Source organism: Spodoptera frugiperda, chromosome 28, assembly GCF_023101765.2.
Source record: "Spodoptera frugiperda isolate SF20-4 chromosome 28, AGI-APGP_CSIRO_Sfru_2.0, whole genome shotgun sequence".
NCBI lineage: Eukaryota > Metazoa > Arthropoda > Insecta > Lepidoptera > Noctuidae > Spodoptera > Spodoptera frugiperda.
The window spans coordinates 2,191,126-2,211,756 of NC_064239.1; the positions used below are offsets into that span (position 1 = coordinate 2,191,126).

General features: G+C 35.7%; 1 protein-coding gene across 1 annotated transcript in view; it reads right to left on the reverse strand.

The window, feature by feature from the left end:
• Positions 1-20,631, reverse strand: part of LOC118265226 (kinesin-like protein CG14535) — a 331,078-nt gene that overhangs the window by 255,729 nt on the left and 54,718 nt on the right. Inside the window, exon 3 of the mRNA XM_035578024.2 lies at positions 13,989-14,061. Coding sequence (XP_035433917.2) covers positions 13,989-14,061 — 73 coding nt within the window. The remainder of the gene's footprint in view (positions 1-13,988; positions 14,062-20,631) is intronic.

Genomic DNA, 20,631 nt, shown 5'->3' on the forward strand with positions numbered 1-20,631 from the left:
TGTTTCGTGTAAGGAAAATATATGAAACTGAACAATATCTATTTAATTTTCTGGATTTGATACCACGTCCACACAAAAAACTAGCCTAAAAATAAAGTCAATTAAAGGCTGGCTACGGATTTTTAACTCCTCTGATGTGTGCGGGTGTTCAATTATAAGCGAGCAGCTAATTGTTTAGCAAGTGTCGGAAAGCCATGCTTCGGCTATTTTGTCGTGCACTACATAGTAGTGATACTACGGCCTCACAGAAAACGTGAAACAACGCTTTAGTTTTGTGAGTGAGGTTACCGAAGGCCCAATTACCACCCTTCCCAATCTTCCCAGTCCCCGATTCCCTAACAACCCTTAAACTCCTAACCACCAAAAGGCCGGCAACGCACTTGTAACGCCTCTGGTGTTTCAAATGTCCATGGGCGGCGGCGATTGCTTACCATCAGGTGATCCGTCTGCTGGTTGGCCGCTTTTTACCATAAAAATGTCATATAACCTAAAAACTCTTTACCCATCACGATATCAAAACCCAAACCTCATTATATCACATTCACCACCTCAAACCAAACAAAATACCACGAAATCCATCTCAACGAACAATCTCATCTCAAAACTGATTGAACAAAACATACCTACATACATACATACAAACAGACAGACAATAACCAAACAAGGTGTGGATTTCCAATATTAAGCATGAACAGCCAAGCAACAAACATACTAAGTACATACTCGTATGTACCTAGTCTTGGTAAATCGTAACATATGATTTGCAAACATGTCTCGTCCACATGCAAATTCTGAGTTGATTCTGTATCATTTATGACAGAGCTGAGTGGAGAGCTACTAGTGGTGCAACTCGAATTATATTTTCTAGTGTGTACTTAGTGAGTTTTGTGTGAGTTATATTTGTGTGTGACAAGATGCTGTTGAAAATTGATTTTGGTATTGAAGATGCTCAGAAGATTTTATATTTTTTTTCATGGTTGAAATTGTTGTCAAACCGTGATTTGTTATGAGTTTCGATTTTGATTACTTAGTTGGATAGAATACTGTTGAATTCATAAATAATAAAGGTTTTATTTCAATTGATCAATTGATACGTAGCTGTGTCGTTTAAGTGTGCCTATGTTTGGCTACAATAGTAAAGCGAGTTTTGAGGGTAAGTATATCAATATTACTAACAAAAGATATTGTCTTGTAAATAGGAATAGTAAGTGATAACATTTCAATTAATCCTCCTTTCATTCGAGAACTCGTAGTAACAAACTTCATGTTACGAGGCTGCCCGCATCGTCGATGAGATTTCGCTGTATGTAAATAACTTGCATCTGCTTATTTACTATTTTTTGCATCATTTTCATCTGTTTTGCGCTGAGCAGACATCGTTTGAGCCTTTAGTCCCGAGCTTGTTTCCAAAGGTAAACAACTACGGCAATGTGAGCTCAAACAGGGCTTGCTTTTTCTAATTAAGAAGCTTTACTTAAAACTTATTAAAATATTTGCTTTAAAACATACATTTAGAAATCAGTTTCCAACATAAGAAAGGGTGTAACATAATGAATTATAAACCATAAATCAAGTTTAAACTCCTCTAAAAAGGACCTCTCCAAAATCTCATAACCTCAAAACGTTTTTTGCCGCGCAAAAGTAGGCAGAATGGAAGGTTGCCTTTGCCTTTTAAATGGCGGGTTGTCAAACAGCTGACGCAAATACCATTTCTTTTAACATTCTCAAATTAGTGTTATAGTGTAAATTGTAAAATCTATTTTGGTTTTTGTTTCTGGGTAAAGTTGAGAGTAATAACTGTACCTTGGGGAGTGGCTAATAGTTAGCAGCGAAATTGTTTTCTTGTCGGCTGCCAGATGGAAGCCATATTGTTTTGGACGTCAAATCAAGTTTACAATAGTTAGGGAGGAGCAGCTGACAAATGAGGTAGTATTCTGTTACAAACTTAGATGGTGTTGACTTGTTGAGGAGTTTTATTTACATTGTTTGATATTATATTCAATTTGGTTTTTGTTGACTTATTATAATGTTTGTTTGACATAGTTTATGATATTGATATAATAATATCTATCACACACATTCACAAATGTAATCTTTTGATTTTTAATACATTATAGTTAGTTAGTTGATGATTAAAAAAAAACATAGCTTGTTTGAAAGTTTTTTTTTTATATTTGTAAGTGTTTTACCTACTTATAAATCTTCATAATCTGAAGAGATATGAAGATACGAAGATATTTAAACATATAAAATAATCATGTGGCGACACATTGACAAGTGACAGATGACAAAAAGTCGCACATAGACGAGCAAATCAACGGATGACGTCACAAATATCCTGCATCGCACATACGAAGTTTACATGCATGAATGTATGAAGATACGTAGTACCTATTGTGTCAACAAGCTTAGCTATCACACCTTAACTTTCAAATCTACAATCCAGAATACAGCTTCGAAGTTCGAACGTAACAAATGATCGTTCCGCATCAATTTGTCTGGAAGTCGTTAAAATCGCGTTTCCTCTTATTAATTTCTGCTCCCCTAGTACTTCGGCACGCACAGACATACGCCACGAGCAAACCAGAAATACGTTGTTATAGTCAAATTTACGATACTGATAGATGTTCCTGCCGCGGTTGGGGATTGATAAAAAAAAATGTCGCCGGTTGCCGTTTTGCTAGTGATTTTGGCTGTTGAAGGAATTTTGATCTTACGAGTTGGTGGTTAAGGTTCAATTTTGATTGGGAGTCAAGTTTTATGATGATATAGTTGTGCGGTTATCGCTTTTCGTTTAAGTGTTGAAGTTTATTTCACGTTTCTTCTAATTTAACCAATAAAATGATCTTACTTTGTACGCAGAAGATAGAGACACTTCTGAGGTTTAAAATATTTGGTTATAATTATAGATTCGATAGTATTTTACTGTCTTGAGGTTATAAGTTGTATGCAGAATAATTATAAGATGACTGCACGGTTGGCACGGTGGCTAGACCACGTGTTGGTAGCGGGTTCGATTCCCGCACGTAGCAACTCTTTGCGTGATCTACAAATTGATGTGTCTGGTCTAGGTGTCTTTTGTATGTGAACAAGTTTGTAAACGCACCTACGATACAGGAGAAAATCCTGGTGTGGGCAAGGTTTAAAAAATTGTCAAATGTATTAAAATTCAACAGATTTATTCACCAAAATATTTAAGAAATGAAAAAAAGAAACGAAACTACAAAAACAGTTCTACCTCCCCTTCAAACAATAACAACAACTATCATCTACATAAACACGTATAAATATCAGTATAGGAAATCTAACGATCCGACAGAACATTCTAATTCAATAAAGAGTCGTCTTTTGATATCGTAATGTTACATCATACATCACACTTCAGACCGATTCAAGGCTTATATTTCTTTCAAGTTTCTAACACCCTAAAACACCTTTGTTCCCCTACTACGTGTTTTATTTAAACTCGCTAATATATCGTTCACGTGAATTCGAGTCGAGTTATTCTCACAAAGTTCTCACCTATTTAAAAAAGTTGGTATAAGAATTAGATAATGAACAACTACTTATGTGTTGCTTCAATATACTTCTAAATTTTAGATTATGTATCATAATTATTAAAAACAAACAATTTTCATGAATGTAATTATACAATAATGTCTGCTCCATTTGCCTTTAAAAAAAGAAAGTTTGACCAAAGAACTAAGTAGCATTAATTAACATGATCTTATCTTATTACAGTTGACAGAAAATGTGTTGACAAATCTGACAAGTCGATTAACCGTTTTTAGCCAACGGTTAATCGACTTGTCAACACATTGATTTAATTGCTAATCAAAGCACACTTAAACATCACATTAACATTTAAGCATCATAATCTGGCACAATTACCCATTCTCACGCCAAACTCACCCCAAACTCACGCAGCCTTCGCTTGAAGTCCAGACATAATCTAATTGTTTCCCGTGGTAAGGGCCGAGGATTTATTCCCCCAACACAAACTTCCGACACCATTTGAAATTCATTCTTCACAGAAACGTGTGATATAATAAAAAATGTGGCAAGCGTGATGCTGTTTTAGAGTCTCGTTCTGTATATTTTAGTGTACGATAAAATATTAAAAAATGCTCCAGGTATGTATAAGATATACTTATTTATTCCTTATGGAAAAATCTTCAAAAGTAAAAACAACTTTTTCAACAATTTAAGGACCTTATTTACAATCAAACAGACTGCAAACAGGTCATATACCTTTTTTAAAAATAACTATCGTGAGACATTACCTAAATTGCCTAAAAATCAACGTCGTCGCCGCGTCTGCTCACGCTGCTAATGATGAAGAGTCCCTCTGTGACTCGAAACTAGTAGAGCTTAGAGCTTTTCTCGATAAATTTACGCGAGTAACCCGTGATTTTTAGTTAATTTAGGCTATATACCTACTTGCATTAGAGGGTTTTAGACTATCAAAATATTGACGACGTTTTTCAAATTACCAAGTAATTCTTGAGTTATTACACTCTTAGCTACATATAACCCACTTCAAAATACAGCTATTCTGTTGCATAATTTTAAAACCCACATAGTCTAAAGGACCATCTACCGTAACCTAGCTACACTTCACAGCTGTGAACCCCAAAATAGCTTCACATATAAGGCAGTGGCTCCGTATGATAAATTATGCACCCCTCGATTTTGAGATTGCCAGTGCGATGCATTAACGTTACCCGTTTTCATATATATTTTTTACGTCAAGGTAAATGTGAGTCAAATGACTATTATGCCATAATAGACCTAGGCGGGTTGACAGTATATTATATTCCTTTTTTTGGCAGATGTTTCTATGAGTACAGATATTCAAAAATTACTATAATTATGTCCATTCGAAGCTACACTTTGGCACGAGCACCTAGCTTCACTGACAGACAGACTGACGGACAATTCAATTTGACATTTCAAAAGTGCCTAATTTAGGATTGTGTGGGAGTGCCATGCTTCGGCACGAATGGGCCGGCTCGACCGGATTGATACCACGGCCTCACCGAAAACCGACGTGAAACAACGCTTGCGTTGTGTGAGTGGGATGTTTCATAAAAAAATGAAATAAATGCTTTGATTTTGACTTTGAATGTTCATAACAATGTTGTTAGTTACGTAAGTTTGATTAAATCATGATCATTTTGATAAAGCTAGCAGATAAAGTCTCGGTAGTATAAAAAAGTCAAGTTGGCTATTGCAAAAAATATGGCCGAAAACGAAAGCTGGCGTCGGCATTAAACTCTAGAAGTCAACCCAACAGGAAATTAAAGTGTATTAACATTTTACACTCAGTATAAAACATAAACCAATGACATTTTATGCAGACCTTATCGTCTTTTTACGATTGCTGTAAAAAAAGTATGAAGAATAAACTCATTGAGTAATTATGGCCGATTCCGCATTCCGTCTGCTTCAATTTTGCTCTGACCGAGTTATTAAGTCTTGAATGTTAAATATTGTATGTGGTGCAAAATAATTATAAGTCATGGTAAGCATTTATTGAGTCAGCTGTAAATTTTTGCTCAATGTCATCAATATTATTATTGTTTCGGTCAATTAGATTGTAGATAATTGTTTAATTAAGCACAAAACCAATTAGGCTATGTTTTATCACGTGGTTGGATTTCTTCTACTTAAATTACTACCTCAGTAATACACTATTAAGGCATAAAATAATAGTATGAGTAACACTACGAATTCAAACAATCAAAGCACAATTGCATACTGTACACCGTTCTTTCGGTGTAGTATCAGCTCGCCCCCTGGATCTTGCCCCTTCCGATTAAAATGTTCCACTCGCCCCGTTTTTATTAATTTGGAGTTGTGGTTCGCCCCTTACGAAAACCCTTACGGGGCGAGTGAAAAATTTAACAATTAAATAATTATTTTGATGCATCGACTCGCCCCTTGCGGCATTTAAGTGTGGGAGAGCCATGCTTCAGCACGAATGGGCCGGCTCGACCGGAGTGATAACACGGCCTCACAGAAAACCGTTATGTTTCGTTGTGTGAGTGAGGTTACCGGAGGCCCAATTCCCCCCTTCCCAATCTTCCCCATCCCCGATTTCCGAACAACAACCTTAAATTCCTAACTCCCAAAAAGCCGGCAACGCACTTGTAACGCCTCTGGTGTTTCAAGTGTCCATGGGCGGGGGCGATTGCTTACCATCAGGTAATACGTCTGCTCGGTTATCGGCTTGTTTCATAAAAAAAACCCCTTTGAAATTTTTTAAGTTTTATTGAAGAAGAATGAGTTTTATAAGAAGCATTATTGAAGTTTTAAGAAAAAATATTCATTTAAATATTTTATAAACTTAGAGTGCTGACAGTACTTTTAACTAACCAACAATCGGGGGCGAGTTGGAGTATCTAATAATTTAAGGGGCGAGTTGATGCACTTAGGCAATCAGGGGCGAGATCCAAGGGGCGAGCTGAGCCTACACCGTTCTTTCACATACGTAACATAAGATAATACTACCTTTTTTGTTATACAGACAACACTATTATACTTTATATTGTGTGTGCAATTTAGCTAACTACTTTCTAACGTAATAAGAAGTAAAACTCCAAATTCACCCATCCAAAATAAGTCAGAAATTGTTTAAGAGATGACTAACAACACCTCTACAATTCCCATTCCTACCACCACCACATTCATAACAATCACATTAGTTCCTACCATTTATTATCCCATCAAACGTCCTCAAACCTGTATCTCAATCACTACAACATACACCACATTATGAAAGATCATCTTCTAAGATATAGGACTCCCTCATAATGTGTGAGATGAACGGCGCCACAACCCTCCTTCCCTCAATCCCTCCTAGCTGAATCACGGTCGCTTAATAGAGTGTAAATTTATTTATCTGCCTACCCCCGTGACTGTCTTTATTTGCCTCTAATGTTTTCATTTCATTATACTAATCGCCATTATCGTTTCGTGGCCGTTGGAATAACAGTGATTTGGTTTGTGTTAAATGTATCGTTGTTAGGGTGTCTGGTGTTTAGTACTTGTGCGGTTGATGATGTGAAAATAATAATTTATGGATGAAATGTTTTATAGATGCTTAAGTTATGACAGATATTCGTGATCATCATTTTTTTTTATGTATATATTTATTTATAACACTCTAAAATTATATTTTTAAATATTACTTATAAAAATAAAAAACAAAATAACATTTAAAAATATAAAAATAGGAGCCGACCAGTAGCGGGAGCATGGTCCAAGCTACCGGTGGTTAGGGCTCCAAAGACAGAAACCTCCTCACAATACGTGCCGTTTCGAGGAGTACTGCCTTCTGCATCAGGCCCTTGATCCATCCGCCTAACCCCAGCCTCCTAAGGTGGTTGTCGAGGCTGTTGGGTATTAATCCGTTGGCCGACACGACTATCGGCACAACGATAGCCGAATCCACACTCCACATGTCGACAACCTCGTGACCATCATCATCATTAGTCTTGTCAGAACAGCAATAAAATTTAAAAACATATTAAATTTATTAAAGCATTACTAATATTTGCATCGAAAAATGCATCAAAAGATCGATGAATGTTGATTTACCAAAAAAGACATCGTAAGGGTCATATCGATTAATCCGGAGCTGCGGACTACCTAGCGGGTTTACCGGGGCTCCGGCTCGACGGGCAGGAGTAGGAACGGGGTGGTCAGTAAGAGTCTGACACTCCCTCTCGCCTCGCCCAAGGCGGGAGAAGTCATTGGATGATTTTCCACCCTCAAAAAAAAAAAAAAAAAAAAAAAAAAAAAGTCATATCGATTGACGTTTCATAGTCTCTGCCAACCCCTATGGGAGACAGGCCTGAAGTTATGTATGTATGAATGTAATAATTTGCATCGAATTTAAATTCATTTTTGTAAATTTAAAACCGTTTCCAAGCATTTGGGGGTCATGAGGCATAATTATATTGAGCAGTAGATATGTAATCGGGCTAATAATAATGATGTTGCTGGTATAAAAAATACTGTCTACGTTACCTTTTCTATCTCCAGAACAGAATATTTCCTTTTCAAAGCTAAACAGTAACAATTAAGGACAGGTCTACGTACAATTAGACCGCAATACCACAAAGCAATGGTTGTGATGTACCAGTGAGCCGGTTACGACACAATAAACGATTATTGCTGCAACTTATTCAAACGTATCTTTTAGTGTTACGGACCACTACTATGGGAGCAAGGAATTTTAAATGTTGTATTTTTATGAAGAGATAATATTTGAGTTAATTTTAATGAATAGGTATATTGTTATTGAAACTTTTTGTTGATTTTGTATGATGCTTTCAGAAATAAAATTTCTCTGAATAAAGCACGATTTTCGTAACAATTTTATTTTTGCTGAATATGAATCATATATTCCTCAGCGGCTCATACCCTGTCTGTAAACTGAACATCAAAATCCGTTCAGTAGTTTTAGTATGATTGACGGACAGACAAGCAAAGTTTTACAATTTATTATTTCACGGTGATAATTTTGTCAGTTAACATTAATTCCAGAAACCAAAACCCAAAAATATATAATATATAAATATTTTTTTATAAAAAAACCATACCATTTTTATCACAAATTTTTCACCATAATTCCCATCGAATTCCCATGGTAGGATAGCGGGGCGTTTTCACAGATTATACATGAAATCCCTTCTGTTTCCGCCACGGTAGCGTACAAAGGCGTCTTGATGAGCTAATGGAAGCTCGCGACCGCACAAATTGTCCCCAGACTTTTGTGGCTTGCGCCGTAGAATATACATAATTCTATGTCTAGTCGCAGTGGACTGTGTCGATTGGATTTTTAATTAGTTTTTTTATTTATGCAGAGTTTATTTAAGGTTTTTCAGTTTGGTTGTTGCCTCATCGTATGTATTTAGGAAGTAAGTGCAGGTTTAATATTTTTAAATCTAAATTACTGGTTAGGTTTTTAGTTTTTAGATTATAATGTTCCTCATAAAACCATGGAATTTAGGATTGAGCCTTGTGACTGTTATGTGTTAAGTATCCTAATACAATGATTTTTATAAAATAACTAGGCTCCTATTGGTCAGAGCGTAATGGCTTATAACCTTCTTTGATAAATGTACTATCCAACACATTTTTTTTAAATCGAACTAGTACTTCCAGGGTTTCGTTAAAAACTCTTCAGTATTATACAATAGTAAGTATAAGATATCAAAGAGTTTTTCGCACCTTTTCACTCAATGAAAATTAAAATTTCTACTTGGTCACTCAAATCAATGTAAAGTGCAATTGTTCAATAGTTCACTAAAGCCGATTCTCAATAAAATGGATTACAAACAAATAATGATACAGTTGCCAATATTTCCAATGGTATGCGGGCTGTTAACTCAATACAATACATATGGGTAGGTAAATATATAAAAAATACAACAGTCAATTTTTCCCGAATATAAAGTGAATTAAATGATCGAACTAAAAGGATGTACTTGTATACTTTTCGCGATTAATACCGAAAGCTAAAAGTACAGAAATCAGTTCAGCGCTTTTTGATAAACCTGATGCTTTAAAATTGCGTACTTTATTACATCTACCAGGAGATTATCGCAAACCCTCTTTTGTAGAGAAGGCCTAGTCGTAGATTCTTAATGCGTGCTAGTAGATCTATAGGTACTGAACTTACTCAATTTTCACCATTGTGTTGTAAGTCCCATGTAATTGGAGGCTGAGATTATTGCCATATATTGGGCACAATTCCAGACTCCGTACTATTACTGAGAAATTTTCGAAAAACCGAAAAAGGTCCGGCAATACTTGGGCCGACCCGGGAACTGAACACGAGACACCTTGCCATCGCACATGCGACCTCTCGACTAACGAGGCAGTCTTATTTAGTTATATTTTTTAGATTACTTATTATTTATAAAAATAATATTACAATATTATAATTTGTAAGCCACACCCTGTTCTAACCTTTCTGTGTTCAATTCTAAAGTAACATTTAATTAGTCGCTGCTCTATATGGTTTCCTAGTATCGTTTACCTCTAACCTTTCCCCATATACATAATAGAAACAGATGCCCTTTTTCACTAAATGGTCAGAAACAGTACAAAAGATATTTGTAACTGAATCCTTTGTTACTTAAAATAAGATGTAATTACAGAGGTAATTGACATAGGAGAGAGAATTGACAGTAAATTCATTTCGGTCAATTTTCTTTAAAAATATTTTAATTTTGGTGAAATATACTAAATTAATTTATTTTGTTACTCGCGTTTCTTTATGGAATAAGCCGGTAAACGATCTGACGGATCACCTGATGGTAAGCAATCGCCGCCGCCTATGGACACTTGAAACACCAGAGACGTTACAAGTGCGTTGCTGGCCTTTTGGGGGTTAGAAATTTAAGGGTTGTTGGGAATCGGGGATCGGGAAAATTGGGTCTCCGGTAACCTCACTCACACAATGAAACACAACGCACGCGTTGTTTCACGTCGGTTTTCTGTGAGGCCGTGGTATCACGCCGGCTGAGCCGGCCCATTCGTGCCGAACCATGGCTCTCCCACATTTAAAAACCTTTCAGATGTCAGACAAAACCGTTGATTTTCTGAACTCCTCTACTCAATGTCAATAAAATACAATAGATATTACGAGTAAGGATCGGTTGGCCGTGTCCCTGTGGGCTACAGACTTAAATAGCCAAGTAACAATAGCCCGCCCTAATAGGTCAGCTCTTAAAGAAGTTCAATTTGTGTGAAACTAATTTTATGCGCTGGAATGGCGTGAAAAAGTGTTTTTAAGTGCAAACTAGTCAGAGGTTAGGGTTGGTAGGTTTGTTTTTGTTAGATATACTTAATTTTAATTGAAATTATTGTACAACTTATTCAATGTGTGCACTGTACAATTATGCTATTCATTTAGTGTTTCTTTGTTCAAATGACAGCAATGGTTATTTATTGCTGAACAAGTGGTTTGGGTTCATTTTTGATACCTATAACTTTGTGTTTATCTAAAATAATTTGATTTCTTTTACAACTATTCAAGATTTTATCAAAATTAAATCAAATCTACTGCCTAGTTTGATCAAACAACCACAATCGCATTCATCCATCCATCATTTTTTAAGTTGAAAAGTACAGTGCACATTATACAATATACATAGGTAGAAATCAATCCTAATAAAAACTTTACCCAAGTATATTGTTTACACTATGTAAGTAGATACATATTATACCAAGATATCAAGTTCAGCACTCTATGAATCATCAAACCCTAACCTTTTTGGTGTCCCTCACAGCCCTACGAACGAGTCTGGCGCCAGTCCCCGTATCCGTGTTAATCGACGCTCACCGCAGGTCAACTGCCAACCAGCCAGTTAGAGAACCTTTCTTTTAAGGAACTAACAAAAGAGACTCCCGTTTGTAACGAGATGTGATTACTATTCCTTTTCAAAAAAAAAATACAAGTGTTTGTTTGTTTTAGATATGTTTTGTTGTGTTTAAACTCATTAATATATGGTTATTAAAAATAAAAAATAGTTGTTTTTGGATTTCTTATGTACGCAGTATAACGCTTCTTACAAATAAATAAACTAAGAAACATAGAAGTGTGGGAGCGATGCTTCGGCATGAATGGGTCGGCTCGACCGGAGTGATATCACCGCCTCATAGAAAACTGATGTGAAACAGCATTGTGTTTGAAACACAATGTAAGTGTTTCATTGTGTGTGAGGTTACCGGAGGCCCAATTATCTTCGCAATCTTCTTAATCTCCTATTCCCAAACTACCCTTAAATTCCTAACCCCCAAAATGGCCCGGCAACGCAATTGTAACGCCTCTGATGATTCGAGTGCCCATTGGTAGCGGCGATTGCTAACCAGTTTACGTTCCTCAAATTCAAACATAAGATGATTCCACAAGATTTAATAAATTTCCTTTACTTATTGCCGGCAACTGAGAAGACAATAGACATATATTACATTACTGACACAGCAAATACAAAGCCACTTAATCCTCATTTAGCTACACTCGGCAGTATGTATGTATATATAGGTATATACTAAACTAATACCATAAAACAAATACTCACGTATTTAACATATGGGACGCAATGGTACTCTCAGCTTCCTATTCGAATATTGTTGTATTACGTGTCTATTTGTTGGCAATAACAATGGCCATTCGGGTTTTCTTAATGTGGCAATAGGAACCCTAATGAAGTGATTAGATACCACAGAATAATTCTTGCATACATTTTTCAACGACTTAAAGTTTCATAGTAGTAGAGGTGAGCAAATAAAAAAACTGGGAACTCGTGATATGAGAATTACTTACTACTGGTTTTTACTGAGCAACGCTTAAGTTGTTTCTTCACATTAAAGAACTATTCGCAATAATAATATTTTTCCAAAAGCCCGCAATTTTAGTGTAGTTCCTAATAGATGGGTGAGGTTTTAACCTTATATTAAATGATAATAGTAATACTTTATTATCTTATCGCACAAAGGCGATCTCTTACAGACAACCTTTGGAAAGAGACCGTTGGTCGTAAACACTTTTTCAAATCTATTTTCATTTGAGTCACAGTCAACAGATTATATTAATGTTACTTATCTATACAAACTAGGAGAAATTATATATAATTAAGGAAAACTAGTTAAGTGCCAGGACAGCAAACTAAACTGGATTACGGAAAACCGATAAATAAAGTGACCATTACACCAGCAATTTATTTGCTACAAGTTAGTTAGTTTCTTACATTATTATGATGTTATCTGCGATAGATTAATAGACATCCACTTGCTATAAATAGTATACGTAATTGGTCGATAAATTCTAGAAATACAGTGTATGTATTGGGCGACAGCGAGAGTTACTTTTCCAATCGTGAATTTAAATAATTATCTTAATTTTTAAGTTTATTTTTACGAAGAATTATTTTTTTGATAGAGTTTGAAGAGTACGTAAGTTCGTTACATAGTTTACACATTCAACGCCATGGGGGCAAAAATGACCGGCGCTAACGGAGGAAATGCCGTCAACAGATTTTTGTTGGCAGTCAATGTATTAAGAGATACTAAAAATAAGTTGTTATTCATTTAATGATCAATTAACAGATGATGGTCCACTAGCTGAATTTAGTTTTAGATATCCCTTGAAAAAACCAAAACAAGTGAATTGCTGAAAGACATAATTAAAGGTTCACTAGAAAGTGCAGTGTACGCATTCACAAATTTTTATACGAGATTTATGTTTTCATATATTATGGAAGAAGGAAGAGATAAATGGTGACATTAACCCCACCAATTCACAATCGGAATAAACATCTTCAAATCCAAAAGTTCCCTTATACCTAAAACAGTTAAAATCGCTCCCAATACCCGCTCTCTCTTCTACCCTGTTCTCTCTCTAATCTGCAAGGGCACATGCGTGCCATATTATTATGTTATTATTTGTCTGGTACGCAATATCTGGGAGATAATTCTGTTTACTTTGCATACTACTTATTATTAAATCCACTAAAACTTTGATTTAGCTGTGAACTTCTTGCTACTTATTATGAACACTGCTGACCAAAGGCCTCTTCTCTCACTAGAAGGTTTGAGCATTAATCACTACGCTTGCTCAATGCGGGTTGGCGATTTCAAAGTTATAGTCAGAAATTATAAGACTAGATTTCCTCACGATTTTTTTTTCATCGTTTGTTAGTGATGTCTAAATAATCTTAGAAAGTACATATAACTCGGAAAAATCATCATATTAATGGTATTTTGCCGTTAGTAGGTTTCAAACCCGAACCCTCATGCATGAGAAGCCGGAATGGGCGTCCGGCTTGCTACCTATATGGATGTGAAACTGTGAAATTATTTCACTATCGTATCAATTTTTTTGATTTTATTCTTTTAAGATTTCAGTTGGGTTATCCAAAAAGGCTTGGTGTATTCTTTTGTTGGGGTTATTAGTTTCTATTGTAACTTACCGCATTCAACGCCTCCATTTCATAAGGACTCAGCTTGTAAGATGCCTCCGAGCCCACCAATCGAGGTGTTGATCTGAAAAGAAATAAAAGGTTAGTCTATTTAAAAGTAATTTGATTCAAAATGAAATGAATTCTGAAAGTAAAATTTGTCTTGTTAAGTTGGAGATCGAAGTTTAAAAGATTCAGGTTTATCTAGAGCTGCTGCCCAGATTCTGTTAAATGTGTAGTACTGTCTTTTTCGGAATATACTTACGCGAGTCCCAGTAAGAAAAGAGCTTGTAACAAGTGCATTCTACACTGCTATCACCACTCGGGTAATACAAAGTAAAATAAATGGCAGACTGTGAATGATACCTACCTTTAATCTTCAGTTTTTAAACCAGGTCAAACATTTATTACTTCTGTGCCTATCCGAACTAAGTGGCCATCATCTCGTTATGACAGTAATTGTGTATTTCTTCATGCGAAACAATTATTCTGGCCCGATGCCCTAATGAATGAGTCAGGGACAGTTTCTTGGAATTAATTTAGCTATAAATATGTCCCGGGGCTGCGGACTGCCTAGCGGGTTACCATGGCTCCAGCTCGAAAAGCAGGTGTAGGAACGGAGTGGATTTTCGTCAGTAAAAGTCTGACACTCCCTCTCGCCTCACCCAAGGCCGAAGAAGTCATTGAATGATTCCCACCTTAAAAAAGCCGTAAATATAATATTGTTTTGCTTTTCATATGATTTTCCTATGGGCTTTTACACCTTAAGCAAATCTTCACACCAGGTAATCATCTAACTTCTTACGATTTCTCAGTCAACATAGAGGCTTATCATGTAATGTGTTAGGTTTGCAACTAACGACAGAGACAAAACATTTACATGTTTTGTCTTAGAGTCGGTTCATATCTGACAAAAAAGTCGAGCGTATCATCAGTCTTACTGACGTATCATCGGTTGAGTGTGAACAGTCAATTGTTTTTCTATATATACATTTGTCTGTTCTGGTGTTACACGACCGATAATACGCGACGTATGTTCCGTCAAATATGAACCGACTCTAAGAATATTTTCTTAAATAATCTCATAAAGTACAAAGTATAAGAGCAAACAACTTCTCATAGCACATCTCCCATTCTTTAAGACACATAACAAAGCTAAATAAACAGTACATTTCTACTGCATCACCTCACCACAATGTGACGTCACAGTTCAGTATTCTAAGCCTTGCATACACAGTAGACGTGGCAAATAAATCGCACACAGCGATAGTGGCTTTAATTATTAACATTCATAAATGTTGGTAAGTGAATTTATGAATGTGTGGCTCTAGCTATAGGTCGAGTGTGGTGCCGGTGTTAGCGGGGATATTGTTTTGTATGGTTATAAGTCGTAGTTAAAGTAATAAAACGTTCAAAAAATTCATTCTTGTTTGTAGCAAGCCTGTTTTAACGATGGATCGAATTTGCTTTGAACGATGCTCGTTCTTCTCCATTCGGACCTATATTTTGGAACGAGCACCTACCTTCACTGATGGACAGATTGAAGGACAATTTAATTTGACGTGACGATTCACAGTGCCTAATTAAGGATTAATTGAAATTTATAAATTCTTTAACTTTGACATTAACGTTTTAATTAAAATCTGGAAAACGAGAAACCAGTAGGAATCTATCCCCGATCGAGGATGCAACTGGTAATACTGTCTATGATAGACAGTAACGAAAGCTCCGCTCAGTAAGCAGAGACGGTTCTTGAAAGTCCTAGGCACCGAAGCAATATAGGAGAGCAATTATGCCTTGAAAAGCGAAGGAGACTAGTGTTTTCTCAGAAATTCTACATAGAATCTTCCAGACTATCAGTAAAATCGCTATAACACAGGCCACACCTAGCTCAGGTAAGACAAATACGCTCATTTCCTGCGGAGAGCGCACCCGAACGTCCGCGCCGACAAATTGTGCCCACATAACCTTATTCTGAATGTTTTCCACTTGTTTACTGAACAACTAAATAACATAAATTGCCAGAAAAATCCATTCCATTCATTCGTAAGTTTATTCCTTGTATCGGACTAAGTATTTGAGTTTTAATTAACAAATCTCAGTAAGATGTAGCTCCTTGTTTTGCATAACAGGTTTGACTGTAGGTTTATCCACTATTAGAATAGGACAATGTCGGAAAATTAGGGCATTTACTCTTAATTTTCGTACACTGTCCTATATACCTCCCTTTAGTTTACCTCTCCTTCCCAATCTCCAATTCCCCAACAAGCCTTAAATTCCTAACTCCCAAAAGACTGGCAATGCTCTTGTAACGTTTTTGGTGTTTCAAGTGTCTATGGGCGACGGCAATGGCTTACCATCAAGTGATCCATCTGCTCGTTTACCGGATTATTCCATAAAAAATGTTGTAAATATATACCTTTCTTTAAGAAAAGAAGTTACCTATGACTCATAATGCGCTGTTTTCCACAAGTCCAGAATAGGTCCGCAGCCACAGTGCGCACCGGTAACGGCGGAAAGTTTGCCGCCTCCTTTTATTTATGACGCTTATGCCGTAAGAAATTCAACTTTTTTGCCGTTCGCACCTCCTTGACAGATCGCCAGGCGATTTGCTTTTATGTCGAAAGGATTTGTCGCGAAATTGCCGAAGATTGTCCGCGTGAAATACGGCCGTGGATATTTTTGGTCCGTAAATTAATTTTGTGCCGATAACAGGGCGATTTGCCCTTTGGTTTTTCGTAATTGCCTTCAACTTTGTTGTTACTTTGTTAAAGGTTATTTTTTAAGTTTCCAGAAGTACTTTTTAGTTGAGACGAATGTTTAATGGTCTGACTAATAATTTATTTGTCAACTTTTGCGATTCTGGTTTGTAGTGTTTAAGTTTATGTATAAAATCTTGATTTGGTTTTTGCTATTATAGTCTTTCTAAAACTGAACATGTAGTAAATCCTAAACTGAGAAAGTTACAGAACTTAGGTACTATAAAAACCTTTCTGTTTCAAACAAAACAAATAAATTGTTATTGCAGATAAAATTATTCATAGATACTTCAAGTTCAAACGAGTTATTTAACAAGATACATAAATCTCCAAATTATACCTTAGCATTCTAAGCTAAGGTTGAAAACCGCCTAAACGAAGTTAGAACTAGAACTACTCAAGAATTCGGCTTGGTGGTTGAGCTGGAAAATAATTTTCTCAATAAAACTTGGTAGTAGCAGAGTGAATTTTATTTTATTCTATTTACATATCAATAAAAATAAGTGCGGCCATCAAAACCTAGATGCTAGCATCTAGATATCTAGACGAACATGAAACATAAAACTTTCGGTCAATTTACATTTTCATCGACATTTGATAGGTATACCACCAGTAGTACCTACCTTAGTTTTGTTGACACATTCATTTTACGGTATAAAAAAGTCATCATCGGCTATCAAATATTATTCAGAGCCCATTAGGTACTCACAGTAGCTTTGCTTTTAGTAACAAGCAAAAAATTTAAAAGTTCGATATCGACTATTTAAAATCACCTTATCCCATCAAACGTCGGCGTTACGGTATTTAATATAACAATTACGGTATCTTTTATATCTAATATGATCTAAACATTAAACTATTAAAGAAGGGCCAAATTAAAAGTTCCCTTAACCAATGATCATGCATGAAAAGACTGATCGTGATAACTGTTGGTGAAGCAATAGTGGTATATAAGATTCGTAGCAATTGGCGGTCCATTGTCTCAACCTGCCCCCATGGGAGACGGCGACTTACTAAGTATGTATAAACATAAAATAAAGTTATTTTTCATTTAGTCAATTCTAAGAAATACTAATCCCAAAACTGAATAAAAATCTATTTCGTCTCAAAGATTTTCTATCGTTGTAACTTTAAATCTATATTCTAGGTAACAATGTCTGTGTCTGGATCTAGCCAAAAGTGGAAAGTGCCCTCAGGTGGGCAGCTAACTGCATTAGGCGCGACGAAAGACCCGCTAGTTGAATTCTGATAGTTTTGGCGGCAGACGTGCTACTGCTACTCCGTGTGCAGAACTCATCTTTTCATAGAAGAATTTTCTTGTTTTATTTTGTACTTGTATGTAGTTCTAATTCTTAATCATATGTGTCAATTACCTTTCTCTAGTAATTCAGGAAATTCTAAAATCCATACATTTTTTAATTTTTACATAACGATAAAACTAAGAGTCTATCTGTTTATCTATTCATAACTGTTGAAAAATTTAACAGTTTATGCTGTTTTTACCAGTGATTTTTAGTAGTAGAGTATCGTCTCCTGTGTCGTGAGTGCGTTTACAAACATACAAGTTCACATACATAGGACACCCATACCCAAAACAATAATTCTATGCATCACACATAGGTTTACTTCGTGTGACAGCCGCTTCTCAGCTCCCACACCAACCATGCCACCGAAAAATATTTATTTTACGAATCAGTCTCAAAAGAGGAACCCTTCATTTCACCATTAAAGTCCCCACTTACAAGCAAATAGTAGGAGTACCAGGGCAACATAACATTGAAGACGTCTACTGGCCCGCGGCCTGTCTGCACGTATTAACATTCTGACGATGTGCGCGAAGATGTAACCCTTCGCCAGTTAGCCACACACGCCAACGAGTCTGATAGGACGTTATCTAATTAAGGTGTGGAGTAAATTACACTGTATATTGATCAAATAGGTGTAATATTACAACGTAACTAAGATCTTGACCTTAAGACCTAAGGTCTATTTTGAGAAGAATTATGAACCTAACTGTAGTGCCCATGGATTTTGTACTATCACAGAAAATCCAAAATTGTTTATTTAAATAATAGTAACATCGATGTTAAATAAGTAATTTATTTTATTCAAAGTAAAGCAGAAAATGACACAAAAAATATTATATTCTATCTGTCAGTCCTTAAATAAATCGTTTTGATAATTAGGTAAACTATAAATTCGCACGAAGAAGAACGACTAACTGCCGCATTCAGAGACATTTAATGATTACTTAAACTATTCCTTAGTAACGATTTTGTTCCTACAACAATTGCTAAGGACTGGGTTAAGTAACCATTAAATGAAGAGTCATTTACTACTAACATTGCCTAACTCAGGAATCAAACTCGACAATTTCTCTTAGCAATCGACTCCTCTAATTTCCCATAACCGTAAACATAAAGACAGGCCCTTTCATACCAACTTATACTTGTACCTACTTATACAATAACCTTTGTGAGCAGTAGGGTCAAACAATATTCATCGTTCGACATTTGAACGTTGCAACACAACATGCAGTTGTCAACAAAACAATGAACAGACGAAACCGTGATCACAGTTACTACACATAACAAATTAAAGCAATAAAGAACCCTATACAAACAGAAATAAAGTTGAAAATCTAACGGCGAATGTACAGAAGACACGTAAAATTAGTGCAGCGAAATATTTTCAAAAGTAAATGAGGACACGTGTTTGTTAGGGTGACAATGGCTTGCTGTTTACTTAAAATGTTTTTCTTGATAAAAACTAAAAGCCTGATACATCACTGGTTGAGTAAATGTGTGTAAAGAATGATGTATTGTGTGTGTGTTTATCTACACACACTTAAATATTTGCTTTGCAAGTTTTGACCTATATTGTGAGGCAAGAGGATTTTCTTAAAACTAACTCTTTCAGTGTTTGTCATCGGTAAATGGCACGAGCAAACTGCAAATAGTAAAATATTGTGCATAGAAAATTGACTATGAAATGTCTATGGAAGATGGCCTAGGATAATTCAAATAAAAATGACGCGTTTGTTTTTCAACCCTAACGTGTTAAGAAAAGCTTAACACACAAGATTGGTAAAACAATAATGTTATAATTTTTAGGTATACATACATATAGGGTGACTGGTATAATTAGTGACAGATATTTAAACAGGTATTTGTATTCATGATTGTAAACAACTTTTCTTAAAGAAACTTTTTTGTATAGTCATTAGTTTTATTTTTAACACAATAACAAAACAACAAAATTTGCCGCGCGCCTTTTTTCGCATAATCAGCTGTTAACAGCAAGCGCCGCGCCCGCGTTATAGGAAGACCAGTAGATACTTAGAACTAGATAGTATTTTACTGATGTTAACGAAACTTAGTTTTTCGTGTTAGTAATCTAGATTTTTTTTTATAAATACTAACGATATAAGAGATTCAATTTAAATATTATAAAAATGTCTCCAATTGGAAACACGACTGCATAGTCATCGTAGCAATCGCAGTATTTGTTCCGTCTCAACGGCGCGTCACGACTGACATCCGACTAATAATCGCTTGCGACACCCTCTCGTGTGTTGCAGTGTTTGTTTATACTGCTCTAAGACACACAGCCGGATATGACACGATATGTTGAGAAAACTATTGGCATAACAACATTTATTTAATAACACGAAATAGAGGAAAGCTCGCTTAAAATAAATGATGACTATGCAATTTTAAAAATATGCATTTTTTTATATACGATTTTTAAAACCACATTAAAAACACGAGACCGTCGACTCTCTTCTCTTACTTTTTCCAAAAAAGTGGTAGTAGTAGCATACCAAAAAAAAAAAAATCGTGGATGAGGGTTACCAAGGGTCCAGGAATAATATAAAGGTTTACTTTTCATTCCAC